The sequence below is a fragment of the Falco cherrug genome, chromosome 7 (genome assembly GCF_023634085.1).
Source record: "Falco cherrug isolate bFalChe1 chromosome 7, bFalChe1.pri, whole genome shotgun sequence".
In the NCBI taxonomy this organism is placed as follows: Eukaryota; Metazoa; Chordata; class Aves; order Falconiformes; family Falconidae; genus Falco; species Falco cherrug.
In genome coordinates, this window is record NC_073703.1 from 56,353,156 (window position 1) to 56,372,878 (window position 19,723).

General features: G+C 35.2%; 1 protein-coding gene across 9 annotated transcripts in view; it reads right to left on the reverse strand.

Annotated features, from left to right (window-relative positions):
- The window catches only part of CDIN1 (CDAN1 interacting nuclease 1), a 146,193-nt gene that overhangs the window by 114,530 nt on the left and 11,940 nt on the right, over positions 1-19,723 (reverse strand). For 8 of the 9 annotated variants that reach the window (XR_008733274.1, XR_008733273.1, XR_008733272.1 and 5 more), the window contains exons 2-4: positions 6,593-6,638; positions 5,668-5,732; positions 2,377-2,437 (exon numbers count right to left, since the gene is read on the reverse strand). Coding sequence is in view for 5 of the 9 variants with exons in the window: in XM_055716914.1 (XP_055572889.1) it covers positions 2,377-2,437; positions 5,668-5,732; positions 6,593-6,638 (172 nt within the window). In the remaining 4 variants the exon portion in view is untranslated. Of the gene's footprint in view, positions 1-2,376; positions 2,438-5,667; positions 5,735-6,592; positions 6,639-19,723 lie in introns of those variants that run through there. The other variant, XM_027812538.2, reaches the window with a different exon arrangement.

A 19,723-nucleotide genomic window follows, 5' to 3' on the forward strand; every position in this document is an offset into this window, starting at 1 on the left:
CATGTTTTCAAGTTCAATATTAATACAAAAATTTTATCTTGATTTAGTAACTAGACAAAAAAAAGTGGCTTCATTTGTGGACACATTTTTTTCAAAATACGTATGTACTTGGATGCCCTTAAATTCCCCAAGTAGAGAGAAATGCTTTCCACGGAGCTGCTTATTTCAGTAACCCACATCAGAGCTGACACATGAAAAATGGTGAAATTACTGAAGGTAGTCCAGCCTGAATAAGGACTACCTTATTAGTTCAGGTACTTGCATCTCCCTAATTTTCATATTAATCATGTGTCCATCTTTCTTTGAAATAGGGCCATCATGCTTCATGTCAGAATTTAGCATGTAAGTAAAATTCATAGTGCTTCAAATCTCACTTGAAAATATTTGTATGAAGAGAACAGTGACTAATTTTATTATTCCTACCGAACAAAAATGAGATTTATTTTAGTCCTTTTGCACTACATATACAACATGAAGAAGCTGGCAAATAATATTTTTTTTAAATAAATGAGATAAAAGTAGTTTCACAAGCCCTCAAAAAAAACAAACCCAAAAGATAATAATATGGAGCTTTTCCTATTTAACAGAGCTGCTACACAGTGTAATGCACCTATGTTATATATTTCTCATCAATTTTTACAGTTTCCACTGATTAAATATATATTGACTCATAAAGTATTACCATTACATCAATTGTCAGCAGATGCAAGAGTATGTCATTTAAATATTAACTATCATATAAAAATGGCAGCTTGATTGTTTGGAAGCAGTAATCTGGTGCTGGTTATTGCCACATTTCCCTAATGCATTAGGCAGCAGTCACAAAATGCATTGCGTTTCTTATACTACAAAATCAGAAGCTGGTAAGTTCTTTGTGTATCTCCCCTTTCTCTTAGATTTAATTTTTATTTATTTCTGAACTGCAGGTATCTTTGATCTTTCAGGTATCTGAATTGCAAAAATGCATTAGTGTAATATAAACAAAGATATGCTCACTAGAGTCAGAAATTATATGCATCATCTCTAAATCAATGGGAAAAAATATACAAAGAACCAGTAACAGATATATTACTTTGTGCTTGAAATATTTTTATGACAGTTCCCATATAATATGGGTGGATATATATCATGAATGAGGTTGTTTACCTAAATTGTTAAGAAGACTGTACTTATTTATGTAAAGTATATTCTATTCTCAGCACTTTAAGACTTGCCTTTTCCAGAAACCGTAAGAAGCTACACATTACCACTAATATGAAATAAATCCTTTATTCTATGCTGGCTGTATGATCAGGATATGTGGACACTTCACAGACCATTAAAACCTTCTAGTAATTGATAGGTAATCGCTCATTTGCTGGCTGCAGCAATGTACATGAGAGAAACCATTCTTTCTTACTAATGTAACATGTAGAACTCGCTGCTATTGCAACACTTAATGTTCAGAGTGCCATATCATTTTTAATGCAAACACTCATTTTCTGCCTCCTTCTTACATTTTCTATTAAAATGCAACACAAAACAGCACACATTTCATTCTATCCCTTTGAGGGCTGCATAAGCAGTTTCAAGGAGTATCAGCTATTGTATTGTTATTATTATTGTAAATAAATATTTTAGAGTTTAAGGGGTAGATATTTCATCAATTTTTTTTCTAGGAAGCTCACTGCCACTCTTTCAAACTTCTTACATCTTCTTTAAGCGCTTTAGAGAGCAGTTTTTAATGCAAATAACAACTTGCATCCCAAGGCAGATTCATATTCTAGTTAATAAACAGCATCAATAAATTTGTCAAGACTTTAATGGCAACCATACTGAACTTTTCATACACCGGCTTTTCTAGGAAACGGCTATACTGAGGAATTTATTCTGCTTAATGGCTTTATATTAAGCAGTTATCATTAGCCATCCTCTAATCTGTATGAACAGAAATAAACAGAGTTTGGAAAATTAACTGTTTTAACCCTTCCTATTATTTAAAATAAATAATAAAGTCCTAGAATATGTTTTTTAATTGAAAACAAGGAATCAAATACAAGTAAAACTGATGCAACTCCATTGAATCAATGTGGGAATTTTTAGTAAGTTTGTGCATTAAAACCTATGATCTGTTTGAAATTTCCAGCAAAATACAAATTCAAGAGATTCTTACACATTTGCCTTGAAGTTAAGAGACTAATTACATTAACTGATTTATTAATAAATGGGGCTTTTTGTCTAATTATTGTAAGTACTAACAGACTAGGGAACCATTTTAAATGTCTAATGTGCCTTGAAACCATTTTTTTAGGTTAATTACATTTCTCACTAAAGTCACTATAGATATGCCCCTAGGTTTCACACTGGAAGATTAAAGAAAAAAATAAAGATGATTACCTCATTGGCCAGCTCCAGTAACACAGGGGCAGCTGCATTTTTCATCACCCCATTCAGGTACCTAGACAAGACAAAGCCAGGTAATTCTGCAGTGCCAAGAAAAGGCCAGTTTATACATGACAGTATCCCTTGTGAACCTCTTTCATTTGGGGGAAAATACCCCAGTACAGAGTATTTAATGGGAAATCTTTTAAGAAATACGTATTTTAAACAATCACTAACTCTCCAGGGTTGTCTCCTACTCATCTGCAAGCTATATCAATCTTAATTAAGTCACTGGTAAAAAAACACAATAAATCAAGAAATAATTAAAAAAAATTGGCTTATGACATACAAATAAATTATACCTGTACAATTTAAAGATGCATCTCAGACAAATAAACCTCTGTTATTCACAGTGAAGACTTTGGCTTCCACATGACCTTCAACTTTGAAGATGTACTGTACAATTCAATACTATGCATAAAAACATAAATTCTCAACTTTAATCCAGATTTTATCAACTGGGCTGTAGTTTAAATACTAAAGGCTTACTTTAGTGAAATCAGAGTCTAACAATCAATATTCCAAAAAGAAAATAAAAAAAGAGGTATTTGGGATCCAATAAAAGGTGATAAAACCTCATTATCCTATCAATGGCAAAGGCTTAATGTTTCTGGTTAAGGGCATTAGACCAATATGGATTCACATTGATGTTTCTGACCATTGCTTCATACAGTATCACTTTCCTCACTTCTGTTACTTTCACTGTTTGATGTTTACACTTCAATAATGGCTAAATTCTGTTGTCAGAACTTGAAGCTGTGTTACTGGAAGCCACTTTGTGCTTTGCAGCCATGTGGAAAAGAACAACAGTTACCAACATTTGAACTTGCTCATCTATTGTATCTGATTCGTATAGCACATTGTTACTGACATCATTAGAAGGCCACAGCCTCTCCAGCTCTACCATTACATATCAATCAGAAGCCACTCTTCTGCTCATTAGTCACAGACATTAAAATTCTTCATCATTTTACCTTTCTGTGGAATGGGTGTAACACCTTTACATAAACCTCTTCACAGAGATTAGAGGGCTTTTTGTCTGCAAGTTATTCTGAGGCTTAATGAATAAAGGAAATGGTAAAAACTTTTTGCTGTAACCTACTTCAACTCCACATAAAACCCACAAAACAAGATGCCTCGTGTACATTAAAGCATTGAAAATCTATAACAGAAGAAAACAGGAGAGATCATAAACAAGATACCTAACCAGGAAGATTTACTTGAGATTAATGTTCTAAAACATGCATTTAGTTGATCAAACAGCAAAGCTACAGCTGACAATGGAGTAATTTTCTGTCAGAAATTTCTAATGCTACTGGTAATTCTATTATGGTCTCACATGCTGATGGCAGTACTGTTATGAAAAGCTTGCTGATCCTTCTTGTAATTTGCCTTCATGTTTGCCTAAATCTAGGACCAGTAAGTCTCAGCAGAGCAGCAGAAACTATCCACTCAACTGTACTTCTATGTGCTCCCAACAGGGACTGCTGGAAATTACTACCTTCCAAAACTGGTAGTTTCTATACCTAGAAAAGCAACAGGAGCACAATTATTTGCTTGTATGTCAGTGGGAATAGGAAGGAGCATACCACACAGACTAGGGTTTACAGTGGTAAAATGGATGCTACAAAGGAGTAGAGGAGAAGACATGTTTGTCATCTTTATGCTTGAAGCATTTCAAACTGGCTTTGGACTCACGTAGTCTGCCCCTGTAGCTTATGAAACATTCTAGACAGTAAATCTACTAAAACAGGTTTGAGATGAGTTTTCTAACTATTAACCAGAACATCTCTGATTTTAAAACATGTGCATTTTACTTGGCCATGTTAATACATTTGCAATATGAAATACCCAGAAATAGCATAAAGAATGATTTTCCCTACCACCACCGTATAGCTTCATACATAATTCATTAGTTATGTACTGCCATCATACTTCAGACAGTACAGAAGGGGACAGGAGGCCAAATCCTCCTACCTGATGTGAGCCAAACTTAATCACACCTACAACCTTACTGACACCAATACAACAGCTGCTTTGCATAAAGCAAAATTTGGTCCCATGTTTCAGGCTTAAGTTGTTGGAACTAGTAACACAATCATCATAAAAGTGATATAAATGATTTACATATGTTCTAAGAAAAGGGTTATTTACAAAACAGTTACAATTAACATAGGGCACTTCACTGAAACTGTGCTAGTGAAAAATAAACATAGTATTGTATATACACAAGTATTACCACAACAAAATTTTAAGCCAATAATCTTCCTAAACAAGAATCAACACTACGAAAAATGCAATGTGATCCAGTACAAATTTCTACAGAACAATATAACTACTAAAAAAAGAAAATCAAACCACCAAAACAGCACAATTCACAGTTGATATTCTAAATCAGTGTCTGATATAATCTGTGCTTAGGTTTTGTGCAGAAGTACAGTTAATTGTTCAGAAATGAAGGCTTTTTGTTTATTTTTCTGATTCATACAGATTAATATTAAGCATAAATATCAGACATGGATAATCACAAGTATGAACTCAATTGCCATGTAAGCTCCTCAGATATGTCAGTCTACAAAGTAATATTTTAATTGCACATCTTTACCAGTTATCAGCATGCCCCAATTATGTCATTGCAGTATTTTTAATAAAGCCTAAAGAAGTAACAGCCAAACTATAAGGTGTAGCAAATAAAATTTATTAGCTTAAGATGCAAACAATTGTAAAATTCTGCAAAATGCCATAAAGGTTTTTGTCCTCCCCTAACCGCTGTTTCTGACATTTCTGTTGATAAAACAGGAGTGATGTAAAAATTAGTGCTTTACCTGGCAATACATTAATATGTAACTTTTTAAAATATAATCATAAATGTTTTAAAAGTACAAGCAACTGTAACAGAACAAACTTCCTTGCTGTAAGGAAGTTATCAATATTAGTCTTAACACAGAAATCCTATAATTACAAACTATAGGCTATAATAAATGCTATCACATACCCTGTAAAAAATATTTGCTTATCCTGACTTACGAGCCCTTCTTAATCAGACTGACCAAATGCTGAAAAATTTCTGCATTTTCACTGAAAAACATTTTAGGTGAACTGTTCTGTATTCCTCATCCCAAAACCTTGATTTATTTTTACAGAAAATTAGCTTCATAAGCTAAGAAGCTATGGTACTCATAACTGCCATAACAAATAGTAGTTATGATGATACTCTGGATGATAACTGGAGTGGGGAGGTCATACCTTTGGTAATAAGTTTCAATAGCTTCAGCAGTGTGATGCTTGGCATGTGTTCTTTTGATTTGTTTCTAGAAAAACAAAAAACCAAACAGTCTTACAAATGTGTCACAGATCAAAACACAGAAATCATGACTGCCCAAACGCATGTTCCTTGTCTGCGCCTTGATACATAAAGTGAACTATGTTTTTAGATTCTGCACAGAAATGACATTCAATCTACCTATTGAATTGAACGTCTTCAGACTGTACTGCAATGTACCATATATGTAAAAGCCAATAAGGTCACAATAATTGAATCTAAATAAGTTTACTGAAGGCTGCAGAGGGCAAAGAAAAACTTGTTCTCTCTTTCAACCTTTGTATTAATTTTCCCTCAATTCAATTCCATCTAAGTCTGGTGCACTCTAGTTTTACAATTCAATTGGCGTTTTTAACCAGGAAGAACATTGCTTAAAAACAACTTATTTGAAAAACTACAAAAAGTAATTCCATAGAGACTTGCCACTTGACTGACACCTGTCATCTCATGATAAATGACTCCATTTTCTGCCTCTCTTGCCTTCTGCCACTCCGGCAATGGTCATTTATCATCATCTCTGTCAGCAATGGAAAGCAGCACTGACAGTGCAAGTCAGCAAACATTTAGCACATGGAACCACGCAACACAGGGAAATTATTATTGTCAGAATAATAATGGTTTAGCATAATTTATTACAGGTCCACCAAATAAGCAAAGGCTAGATGTTATTAGACAGATGGATGGGTAGGCTTGGCAGCCATCCACTGAGACTCAGGCGGTGCTTGATGTGGAAAAAGGAACATCCTCCAAACCAATCAGAAAGCTGGCAGTTCAATTACAAAGAAATAAAGGGACATTCATCATTCAATTAGGCACCTGTCAACCCTCACAAAAGAGAAAACTTCTAACCTGGTACTCCTGGGAGAAGATGCTCAGCAGAGTGGACTGCGATTGACTGGAACAAATAAAAGAAGGACAAAGTTAATTACTGGAGTGCACTGCAAAGAAACAAAAGAGAAGGGAGCTTCAAAGGTAGGCCTGCTGCCCTGTAATCTAACAGAACATGAAAACAAGTGTGGAAAAGTTGTTCCAGATGAACACCTCAGACAAAGGCTTCCTGCTGCTAGGTCAAGGAGAGAGCGTACGAGGGAGGGGAGGAAAATATAGCAAGAGTTTCAAAGCAAACGAGCATATTGTTTGGGTGATTCCTGTTTCAGCTTCAGAACGCACAAAGTCCTATCAGGAACAGGTAGTGTAGTTAAAAGGGAACAGGCAAGAAGGAAAACAAAGCAAAATTTCCATTAATAATTGATGGAGTTAAATTCCATCAGCAGTTGGGAACATGCCGCTTGTTCATTGGCAACATATTGAAATTCATTTTGTTAGCAGCAAGGGAACCTCTTCAGTAGCTGTCTCATATTCAGGTTAAAAACTTCCCCCTGTCAGAAGTAGCATATGGGACCACTGGAACATTCCCACTGAAACTGATGTGCTTTGAAAATAGAAACTTTCACAGCAGGAAGCTGAGATTCCCTGGAGTCGGTCATTTCCAAAAGCTGCCATAAGCTTCATTCATCTAAGGCTCCACTCAATGTCAAACACCTGGCAATGAAGCAACCTGGAAAGCATTCTTCCCAAGTGGGAATTTTTCTCTCTGAATTGTTAACATTTAAAAATGGGACAAGATTTTTTTTCCCCCCTCTGAAAGGCAATCAATACCACACCGCTACTGTTTTCAATTGTCCTCTGTGGATATATCTACCTCATCGCATCCTGAATACAATTAATTACTCCTGATATATTTTCCTACTACATGCAACTTGAACAAATTATACTCTCAATAAATCGAGTTTTATGGTACAGCAAAGCATTATGAATAATTAACATTTTTCCTTTCATGAACTTAGCTACTAAGGCATAGCATGGGTCATTCAAAGATTCAGCAATGTCTAAAGTATTGCTCTTCTGTCAAATTTCTTGTATGTGAATTTAATACATATTTACATTAAATGTAAATGTTCTCTCCATACTTAAATAGCCCTTCTTGCAATTTCTACACCTCAGAAATAGTAATTTAAGATAAGGAAGTCTTACTCCGATTTTCAAAAGGGAATGGTGAGGCACAGAATGACTTTTGACTTTTTTTTTTGTTCAGGTTTACGCAGACAGTATGTCTATGCAGCACAACATAAAAAAGTTACCTCTAAACCAACCAGTTGAAGCATTAGGAACAAAATGACTAGATTAATGCAGTGCTATATAAAGAGCTTACAAGCCTGACTTAGCCATATCTGTGCTTCCAGCATCTTTGCCATAATGCTGCATTTTGGTCTTGTCTGCCCAGCGTAACATCTGTGTGACAGCAGTAAGCTGAGCCTTGATCTCCAATATTTAACATATGAGAATGTCCACCCTGCGTACTCACTGAGTGTTAAAACTGTAGAAAAATCATAGCAACATAAACTAATATACAGATTTATAAAGTTAATAAAAAAATGAATTACAATATAGTCAAGATTTTAAACATTCTTAAATATATATCATTCGATACAGAGACCAGGAGTTATCTACTACAATGTCCCCCCAAAAGGTGCACCATCCAATTATGGCAACCTTCAACATGTAATCATTACAAGGTGAACAAAGGAAAGAAATTAAGATTATATACTTACACAGGCTATATACACATGCAAAGCTAAGGTATTTCAAGTTGATTTATTTAAAAAAAAACCCTGCAGGCTAGAAATAAGTTGTATATATATGGGCACTTAATGGCTATCCACATAACTATTATTATCTGGCAGATTTACATGGTCATAATGGCACAACTGAATTTAGAGAAAAGATGTGGAAAAATCCAAATCAAAAAAGGACAGCATTTAACTGGGTTTCTGGTTTGAGTTCTCTCGCACTGATATACCAATTTTTGTACTTTTAGGCCATTCCCAGTACAATTACTGTACTTACTTGTACCATTATTCTACTACACCCAGTGACATAAAAAAAAAAAAAAAATGACCATTATCCCTCTCTTCACACTCTTGACTCTTGTCCATTTCATTTTCTCCCTTGGTGTCCTTGGATTTTGCCTTTCTGTTTCAGTTTAGTCCAACACTCCTCCCCTATGTTTCCGATTGTTCAGATCATTTAGAACTTCTAAAAAATTCAGTCCAATAACTGAACACACTGGATATATACTGGATTGCAGTACAAAACCATTATGACTGTAACAAAGAGAATTATGTCAGTAGTATCATTCAAAGAATTTCAAGCCTTACTACCAGAGGATCTTTCTCCTTCCCCAGAAGAATTGGATTTGTATCTTCACATGGCTGCTTCCATGTTACTTCTGGTTAACGCAGTTCCTCTCTTGAACACTAAAACCACTTATCTGCCACTCAGCATCTCCTTGCTACAATTCCATTGCTACAGCTTCCTGGCAAAACAAAACAGCTCCTCAAAACACAACTGGTGCATCTATTGCAAGATGCCATTGCCAGAAAACTTAAACATCATGGTTTCGGAAGGCCCTGAAAATGACAGTACTGTACTTGGAGAGGGGACAGAAGTCATGAATGTGCATTTGCATTGCAAGACAGCACAATCACAACTGCTGATAATGACAGCAGGGATACTGCCATGTAAGTTACCATTACTTCTACAAGAGCAGCCAAATTCCGAGGGCTCCATCCATCCTCTGATTCTTCTGTATAGGATTCCAAAGCAACAAATGAACAGACAAATTTAATGGAGATATCCAGGAAAAAAAATCATAACTGAAAATATTTATTATTCAAAGTAACATTTCAGTGCTGCGTTATTGCCTTTTATGGAATACACCTTATAGTAAGCCTCATGGCTTAGTGGAAGGCTAGTGATATATTTACACATCTGTGTTGAGCAAGCTCTCTTGTCAAGAACCAACTGTAGAGCCAAGGTGCAGATTCACTGATTTTCTGAAACAAACAAAAACCCATAAACTCATAATTCCAAGTATCACCTAGTTTAAATAATTAATAGATTAACTTGTTATCCAACTTGTAGAACTAAATCTATTTTCCAGGAAAACAAGCAAATTTTACTCTTAAGTTCTGTAGCAGCCACTTTCACGGAAATATTTTCTTCTACAGTTCCAGATGGTCATGGATCTAACTCCCAGAGCTCTGTTCAAAGCAACCAGCCTCACCCTTCAAATATCCTCTTTTTCTTGTACACCAGCATCCATAATGAACCAATTTACTTTTTGTTACTCTGCATTGATGTCAGTGGCATACTTCCATCTGAATGCCTGATGCACTCTGTGCTCTTGTCAATACATAACTGGATTTAGGGAGAAAACTGTGAAATCTAAAATCTGCTACAAAATGCCCTTTAAAAAAGAAAAAGAAAAGTACTTTTATTTTTTAAAGAAAACATGTTATTTCTAGGTTCCAAATGATATAGATACAAACATTTTCTTACGATAAAAAACTATTACAGATATCAAATATATCTGTAATATACAAATCGTGCATTTAGAACAGGATGCCCAAGTGAGACCAGAACAAGAGATAAATTATCTCTCAGAACTTAGAGATCAATCAAGCTAAAAAGTTGACTGCAAGTCTAGTGCTGGAAAAAGAATATGCCTTTTGGTCATTTAATATGTAAGAATAAAATTTAGATGATTCTCTTCCAATGAATCCCAGAATTTGGTAGAGAAGGTATGCCATCATCTCTGGACAGTACTTCAGAAATGTTTTGGTTTGTAATGAGTATTCATAAAGTAGTAACAGCTAATATGCTGATGCAGATTAGTGCTTTGTAACTACAGTTGATATAAAACTCTGGCCAAGAAAAGATGAACAGAATTTAACTGGATCAGATCATCTTCTCAACAAAGCATGCTTGCAGATCTAGCCAAGATTTGGGGTGCTGTCCAACTTAATATTTGCTATTTACTACAGTATCACCAGGAGAAAACCCAGACATTACAACTTCTGCAAATATTGTATCATCAGACCTTGCAAATAATTCTTTAGGGATAAGATACAACTTACACTTTTCTACTTTTATTTTCTGAGATTACTGAAAACATAAAATTTTAGGTACAAAGCCAAGTCTTCACTTGTTTAATCTATTAATTTTGAAATAAGTTTCCTTTCCCTCATCTTCAACTCCACACTTTTTGCCTAAATTAGAAAAACTAAAAATTCAGCTTATATTTCATGTATTTTACCATGGAACAAAGGAAGAGTGTCTAGAGACATCTGTACAAAAAATTATCATGAGTAAATATGAACTACAGTATTTAATCCAGTAACTATTCATAGAAGTGGAGATAAGCAGGGGAAAAGCAAAGTCCATCAAGAGATAACTGTATATTACATATATAGAATAGCCTTGATTTTTTTAAAACTAATTAAACCTACAAAGAACATTGCTTCATTGCTTCCTTTTCACAAAACGGAACACTCCATTTCATTAAGATGATAAATACATCAGTTAAAAAAATCTGAGTGTGGGGGCAGGAGCTGCATTTCCAAAATTCAGAAGCTGTTACATGTAAAATCCCGATGGGGCAGTGTCAAACCTTCTCTAGGAAGAAGATACAACACTGCACTTAGCTATTGTAGGAATTCAGAAAGAGGGAGAAATTGTGTCTTTCCTCCCATGTTCTCCAGTGTGAGTATGTAGTGTTACTCATATCCCTCCATGAAATGTTCTGAGGCAGATAGCAAGAGCTCTCATTTCTAATAACTGGAAAAAGACTTGCCCTTCTAATGTATAGTAAGTTTAAAAATATTTTTACCAATGAAATATTGAGCTTTAAGATAAAAGTAATACATACAACTTAGGGCTAGAATTGCATGGTGCTTCCATGCTGGATTAACAATCTATGTGAGGAAATAAATAAATATATTTGACAAATTTAAATGACTGGGGGTAGAAGGGGAATCCTCCTCACAGCTATCCTGAAATTCCAGAATGTGTCTAAAATACATTTCTCCTGTTAGATTATCAAAGACATGAAACCAACCCAAATAGCCTTTTAAATCTCATGTTCTGCATTGCAAACACTTTGGAACAGGACCTCCCAAAGAAAGCAATGTTTCTATACTGCTTATCACATGCTAAGAAGTCTGCTCTTATTTCTACAAACTCTGTCAATAATGGATTTTAAATAGATCTAGCAGCACCAGTTCAAATGCATAACACACGCACGGATGTGTAAAGCCTCTGTGGCCTCTCAGAACTGCAGGATGTAGGCTAACAAGCACTACAGTTATACCTGTAAATCAACTAAAGCCAGTCTGATAGTGAACTTCCCATCTAAGAGGAGGTGACAACTGGTGGATTCTCAGAAATTCTTCTATGTGTCAGGACTGTCGGGATGGGAAAAAGGCTTCTTAGCAGGCTGAATGGTTCCACAGGAGGATCCAGGAAGGCTCAGGAATAACAAAGACCTGCCAAAGCTTGAGAACTGCTAGGCTTATATACATCCAAGCACTGAAGAACACGGAACAAGGGAAGGAGACTTACTGACCTCTAGAATAGTTATGGCTTTAATATCTCTTCACCACAGCTTTTAATATTAAAATCTTTCCTAAAGTTTTAATATGCTTGTGGTCACTTTTCTGAATGGAAAATCTCAAAAAGCAGAGTATTGTCTCCGTACAAATGTACTTCATCATTCACAAATCTAACACTTATTTATCGGAAATCACTGCATTACCAATTTAAGCTAAATCAATATACGTGTCTATATAGGTGTGTATGAATATATGTGTCTAAATCAATATATGAGTTTGAGCTGTTGTAACTAAGTGACATAAAAGTGCCTAGGTCTTTGGTTAAAATGTGGTAACTTCCGTAAAATGGCTATCTTCCAATGTTACAGCTACATCAGTTCAAGTCTGGGATACAAAACCACGGGGTTTTTTGTCTCCATAAGAAGCCTTCCATACAATGAAACATTGTCAGTAGTTACTACTTTGGGAACTGCAAAGCCAGTACAGTGCTGTTGGGGAAATACTCCCATTACAAATATATTTGTATTCTAAAACCTCAATAAATATATATATATAGGTATATATAGACATAGATATGACAAGAAGTACTTGCTGATATGCTTATTTCAGAGTTAGTACCATCACACTTAAAATCAAGATAAATTCAAGCTAATCTGGAGAACTATAGCACTAAATTTTGAAATTACCTGACATCCAGTTCAGTAAACTGTACAACAACTCAACTCAAAAGATTTAAATATGAATCACTTACTAAAAATGTCTTTGCCTCAAAGTCAATTTCATACCTTTGGTAGGATCAAAAATAAAAAACAAAAGTAAAGAGTCTGAGGAAAAAGACATCCTGCATTGCAGGCTTACACTATCCAATGACAATAAAAAGGTTAAATGCAGGCATGTGCATACAACTTTGCTGCCTATAGCCAGGGTTATGAGAATAACTGTATGACAAAGCTCCAAGAAGGCTACTTGAGAAGAGTCATCACTTCTATGACCTTGACACTGGTTGGTCCCACAACTTCTATACAATTTAGTGATGTGCGAGAACAGATGATGGTGCAATACATAGAAATGGCAGCATTTAAAATTCATAGTAGCATAAGGCCATTACTTTTCCCACTGGGCCACTTGAACTTTAATAATGTCTGACCTAGTTGGCCAATAAGTTCTAGCAGCAGACAGAGGAAAATTGCCAGTATTAGATACTGTTTGAATGATTTTTCATTTAGAAAGACTTAGAAGTTCCTTTAAGAACAGGGTACCAATTCTTTCTGTAGACACCTCATTTTTTGGTGTCTGTTGTAACAGCCAATATATTTGAAAACAACTGCCGACTATGAACAATCTGTATCAGACGTGAAAAAAATAAAATGCAGAGGTAAATACAAATTACCAATACCGGCAATGATCCCAAAACAATGCTAGCGCTTCACAGAGATAAATTAAACCTTTCACCCACATCACAAAAATCTAACTTTCAACAGCAATAATACAACTGTAACTCAAAATGTGCCATATTCAAATGATTATGAAGTATTCCTGATCAAGCCCCCAAAATGGAAAGAGAAGTCAAAATAAAGATGCTGTTTTTCCTTTCACATATATACGTGCTTATGAGAACAACAATATTCTTTAACAGTGAATTGGCAGATATTAAGGTTAAAAACGGAACTCTGAAAACACAGGAATAGAAGAGTGGCATTTCTAAATGAAAAGAAACTACTTTTTGGTCTTATTATCTTAGTAAGCAAGTACAGAAAATAGATAGTAATTTGCCTGAGATATTGTTCTGATATTTTTTCTTTCCAGAGTCAAACAGCACAGTGCTTGTTGCATGTATGTTTGAAACCTACTTAAATACCAAGCCCACACAGAGACGCCTGTAAGTAAATACTCTTCAACTGATGTTTCAAGTAGTCTCTTCCATGAAAACATAAAACTACTTTGTAAGGTTCAATTTTCAAGCTGAAAATTATTTCCCAGTTCAATACAGAACCAAAATATATTCACAACGAGGCTTAAAAAATACAATGTCAGCACTAAAACATTAAATTAAAACTCTCAAATATTCTGACATTAGGCTTCAATGACTATGGAATCTTTTCACCTTACACATACCAGAATTTCACTGGTACCCTTTGATCATCTAATCAGGGAGTCCATTGACAAAAGAAACTGATAGGAGTCAAATAAAGTCTGCCTCCCACATACACCTTGATAATCTTAGTATTTGTCCTTCACATCTCCATCTCCTGGTATTCTCTAAATTCTCCTTTTAACTCTACAAAGAAAATTTCTTAGAAAATTAAATTAAAAAAGCAAAGCTTGAGACTACCATAAGCAGATGATTTGCTATGTCCTTGTCCTCAACTAGTCCAAGTTACTTAGCAAGAAGAAAAGTTTCTTAACCAGGAAAGAATCAGTGAACACACCCCAAAGCACAGGCATAGAGGAGCATACCAGAGACTGAGGAGAAAAAAAGTGAAACCTCTGCAAATACCTTGTTTGCACTTAACTGCACATCATCCACATTTTATTTCAAATTACTTCAGCTAAGATTATACAGAAAACATGTTGTTTGAACTCTTTCTCTTAGTACCACAATCTAAATGCTGTACTGTATTACAGCACACTAATACAGTGTGTTTTAGACAAAATACACAAAAGTTGTTATCTGATGATGGTTGTGCAAAGAAAGATGCTCCTAGCTGCAAAAGCAGTGGACCTCAACAAGCAGTTAAGGCAAAGAAGCTATAATTTAAACCAGGGGTTTACCCCTCACCTTTTCTATCTGCCCTCTTAGTAGGACCAAAGTCCATACATCAAAAGACCCATTCACTTAGTAGCCTAATACCAGAAAGAAATATTTGCTACATTAATTATGTGTTTATCTTCCTCATTTTCTTTGGGTAACTCTATCACGCTACTTCCCCTCCTCCCTCTCACGGAAAACAACTGGATTATAGAATACCTTGTCAAGAGAAGTTTTTCAGACTCCAGTCTTAAATTTCCTGATTGTGGAGAAAGGGGAAAATCATTCTACATTATACTTTCTTTTCTTTAAACTTATATTGTTCTGTATAAACTAGATGTTTACATTTAATTTTAGAAAACTATTTTTATGAGTGAAAGGCAATTTGAAGCTAATTAGACTGTTCATTTTACATCAAAAATTAGCTTGTATGTAAAAAGCATATCTGTGCCAATTTGAAACTAAATAAATCCCCGAACGCCCTTAAACAATTTGCTCCTAAAAATATATAATCAAATTTAGAAAACTATAAACTATATTTAAATTTATTATTTACAAGCAATTAATTAAGAAGACAGCCAGGTGGCTTTCATTACATAAATTACTGTTAATGACACTTGCCTCATGCTGCTACTGTATTTAGCATTTGCATGCATCACATGTCAAGCACACACACTGTTGCATAGCTATCTCCAGGGTAAAAAGTGAACACCTTAAGTCAAAAAAGATTCCAGTAATCTAATCAAAATTGTTAATTCCTTAAAGAAGTCAGGATCTCATTAAAGTTTCCCATACATGATATAATTTAAAGAATTTTAGCTCTATCAAACATGGATGGTACAGAAAAGTAGTTTTAAGTAAATTTCAATTTTGGGAACAATATAGATTTAAGGCAAGAAATAAATCCATTTATAGCTAGTCCCATTGAGATTTTCAGTCTTAAGCCCTAAACAGTGTTTATCATTTAAATGTTTGTAATTTTAAAGCTACTTCTAATTAGAAAAAGACAAAAAAAAAGACAAGAAAAAGAGAATAATTCTTGTCTATCTACCTAGCCGACAGTGGAGAGCTTTGCCTTGTATCTATAAGTTACAGTTCCATATATGTAGGTATTTGCAGTCTACTTTCAACCCCAGGGGTATGGCTTACTGTGCCATAGAGGGAATAAACTACTTTAAGTTCCACTACTTACTTCACATTGGAAACATGTCAGGAACACACTAAGGAGGAAACCCAGCTGCTTCTTTTTACTAGTAGTTTTCCAGCATACTTTTTTAAAAAGCTGTCTACCTACAACTGGCAGGCAATATGAAGGGAACATCTGACAAGAAGTGATCACAATGTTACATTTTTCTATCCTCAAATGTCTCTAACCTTCTTTTCTACTCCTACCAACAGGATTTTCCTTTCCCTTACTCCTCTTTCCAGAGGATTTATTTTTTGGTGTTTTTTGCAGTGCTCTGAAAATCCATAAAATAACCATACACTTTGCTTCCTGCAGTGCTGCAGAAAAGGTTGGGTTTCGAGGAGAACTCTCATTCCATGCACCAACTGAACAGAACCATCTCTGATGTAAACAGTCAATAGGTTAACCATATAGCATCACCTTCATTCAGCACAAAATTTGACCAGCCTTGGCAGAATGGGCCTGGAGGCCTTGGAAAGTAAATGTGGAAGCCAAGGAAGAAGGAAAACTAGTTCAACATCAAACATTTGTTCTATGTTAAAATAAAGATGACCTCAACATGCATCAAGTGATATGGCATGACTCACTGACACTCCTTAACTTTCTGGGAGTTGTCAAAAATATAATAAAAATTATACATTGTTGTCTTTACATTAACCAAATAAGGACTAGACTTTGTCAAAACAAAACAATGCCCCCCAAAAACCCAAACCAATCAAAAAAAAATCCATGAGAAGGGGGTAACTACACTGGAATTCAGCGAAATCTGACTAACATCCTTCAGGCAGCTTTCAAAAAGGCTTCACACAAAACATCCCAACTCTATCCTCTGCCATTTTAAAATCTTCATCTATTACAGTAAAGCAGCAAAGGCCACAGAGCCTTTTTTTCCTTCAGATTATTTTCAATTTGGTTTACACATTTAAATATCAGGTCTTTGTATGTTACCTAACTTCTATGAGTGGCAGATTGGCAGAACTAGGACATCAGGAAACAGTGGAAATAGAGAAGATGAAGGAGAAAAATATTCTGAACTGGACTGTTTACATTTCTGCATGTAAGTCTGTAACATATTTAATATACATATGATAAGTTCTTATAAAAGAGCGTATGTTCTTATAAAAGTCAAGGAGTCATCCTCTTTACTTCTAACTGAAAGACATCTGAACATGTTTCCCCGTCAAAAATAGGGATGTGGAGACCTAGTTTATGGAAACCAAAATATTTAAAGGGAAGAAGGTTACTAAGCCATAAAATGATACTAATTTGGGGTGAATAGCCTTTGTTTTCAAACTTCTGCTTTTAAGAGGAAGTAAAAGTTTCTTCTGTCAACTTTCATTTAGAAGTTATTCTTCCTTCCCCATAAGAGTAAAACTTTAAGGCAAAAACCGGAAAAAATTGCACCAATGTAATTTTTAGTGCAGCAGATATGCAGATACTTTTTTTGCTTAGTACCCCAAAGTATTTTGTTAATGCACCACTTTCCACTAAACCAATCGCAAACAAATCTTTAACTTAAAAGTTATGGCTGTTCGTATGTAATCTGTTACCTGGATTAAAAAAAAAAAAAAAAAAAAAAAGCAGAAGGCCTCTCTAGCCACCTAATCACCATATCAATGACACATGCCACAACAGAGAAGCACTAGTTTATTTGATTGATCATGGTAGATAAACTCCAAATAACAGAGAAATTAACAAATGCTTGACATTTGCTCAACATCCATTATTCTGACACTGCTTTCAGGATTTCAAAGCCTGCGAGTATGCTTAATCAACATTCATATTCCCTAGTGAGCTACAGGCACCATATTGCGCCCCGCCTTAGTACTGATGAAAACTGCATATTGGCCATTTCCAAAATGTTCTGGGACTCCACACAGGGCCCCTTCTCTCCCTTGTTCCTGTTCTGCAGTTTTCTTTTAAACACTTCCAAGACAAAAGCATCTGCCAGTTTTTCTCTCTGGGGATGTATGCAAAATGAACTTAACAGTTTTAAGGCAGGAGAAACCCTCACATCTAAATTCATTCATAGGACAGAAAAGGGCCTAAGAGGCCTCTCTAGGGACAAAACCCTGCTGAAATTTTCCCCGACAACAGTGGGAGCTTTATAAAATCTAAGTCCAGACAATTTCCAATTCAAATGCCCAGCATAGCATGACCTTTGTCAGATCTATGAGCCCTAGATGCACCCACTAGTTTTTTATTCTAACCAGCACAGACATTAGACAGGGCACTACTGCTAAGCAGGAGGTTGAATATTTGCATGCTCTTCTATTGTGAAAATGTAACAGTGACAGCACTGTGTCGAATTCTTTTCCCCCTAGAACTTTAACTCCATAGGAGAGGCATAGCTGACAGATGACTCTCCCAACATCTGTGTTATGTACACTGCACAGCTGAGGAACCTTGGATCACTGTCACGGCTTCTCGGAGATGACCTACACCTTTCTTATATCTATCCATGATCAAAAACGTAAAATAAAAATTTGAAAACGCCTTTTTTTAAATGAAAAGTAAATATGGCAAGAAAGATTAACATAATTTAGTCATTAAGCTGTTCACATAGCAGCTCACCATATGTTGTATAAATGTCCTATACAAAATAATTTATCAGACCTGACACGTTGCACATCATATTGTATTATTTAATATGCTTACTAAAATTTCATGGATCAAGCACCACTTCTGAAAGCATACAGAAAGCCCTAGAAAATATTTCTTCATCTTCCGTGATTTATTTTGATTACCTTTTACAGCTACATGATAAAGTGGAACTTGCAAAATTACGTGGTTAAGGTTTACACAGCTATTGCTTCATATACTAAAATATAACAAATGGCTCCATGTCTATATACCATTTTACTTGCATTTAATATTCAGAAGCACATTAAACTAAGCATGTTGCTTTCCAGTGCATATTTTAATAATTTTAACCGGCTATTTCAGCAAACATCCTGATCCACTAATGCAAAGTTCCATAGAGACAGAGAGAGACATCTCCTTGACAGAGACTAAAGAGCTAGGAACTACAAAAGAAAGTGAACAATTAACGTGTGATACATTTTGACCACTCCAACCCTCTACATAGAAATGTATTAATTTCTACCCAGTAGCTGAAACATATGAATATTACTTTTCAATTACTGACATTTAAAATGTTAGAATGGCAAGCATCTATGCCCAGATAAATGGACAAAATTCACTACTCAGAAACCTCGAAAACACAGAAATAATAATGTGTGAGAATGATTGCTTGTCACTGGTGAGGTCTCTGTCTAAATAGTAAGTTAAAACAAAAAGAGTAAGCAGCAAGCTTGTGGGTAACAGTTGTTGGGCAACCAATGGGATTTGTTTGGAAAAAAATGCTCCACACTTAGAGGACATACCAAACAGATAGATATGGCTAGACACATACTAGGCTGAAACCATGCATTTAATCTATAAAGGACCATTTTCCTTTTTTTCTCTCTGACCACTGATGTCAAAGGAAAACAATACAAATGAGATAAGAAAACCATAGTCCAACTTCTCTTTTTGGTTAATAATTAAACTCCCCTGTTTCTAATAATAGGATAATGGAAAACATATTCCTG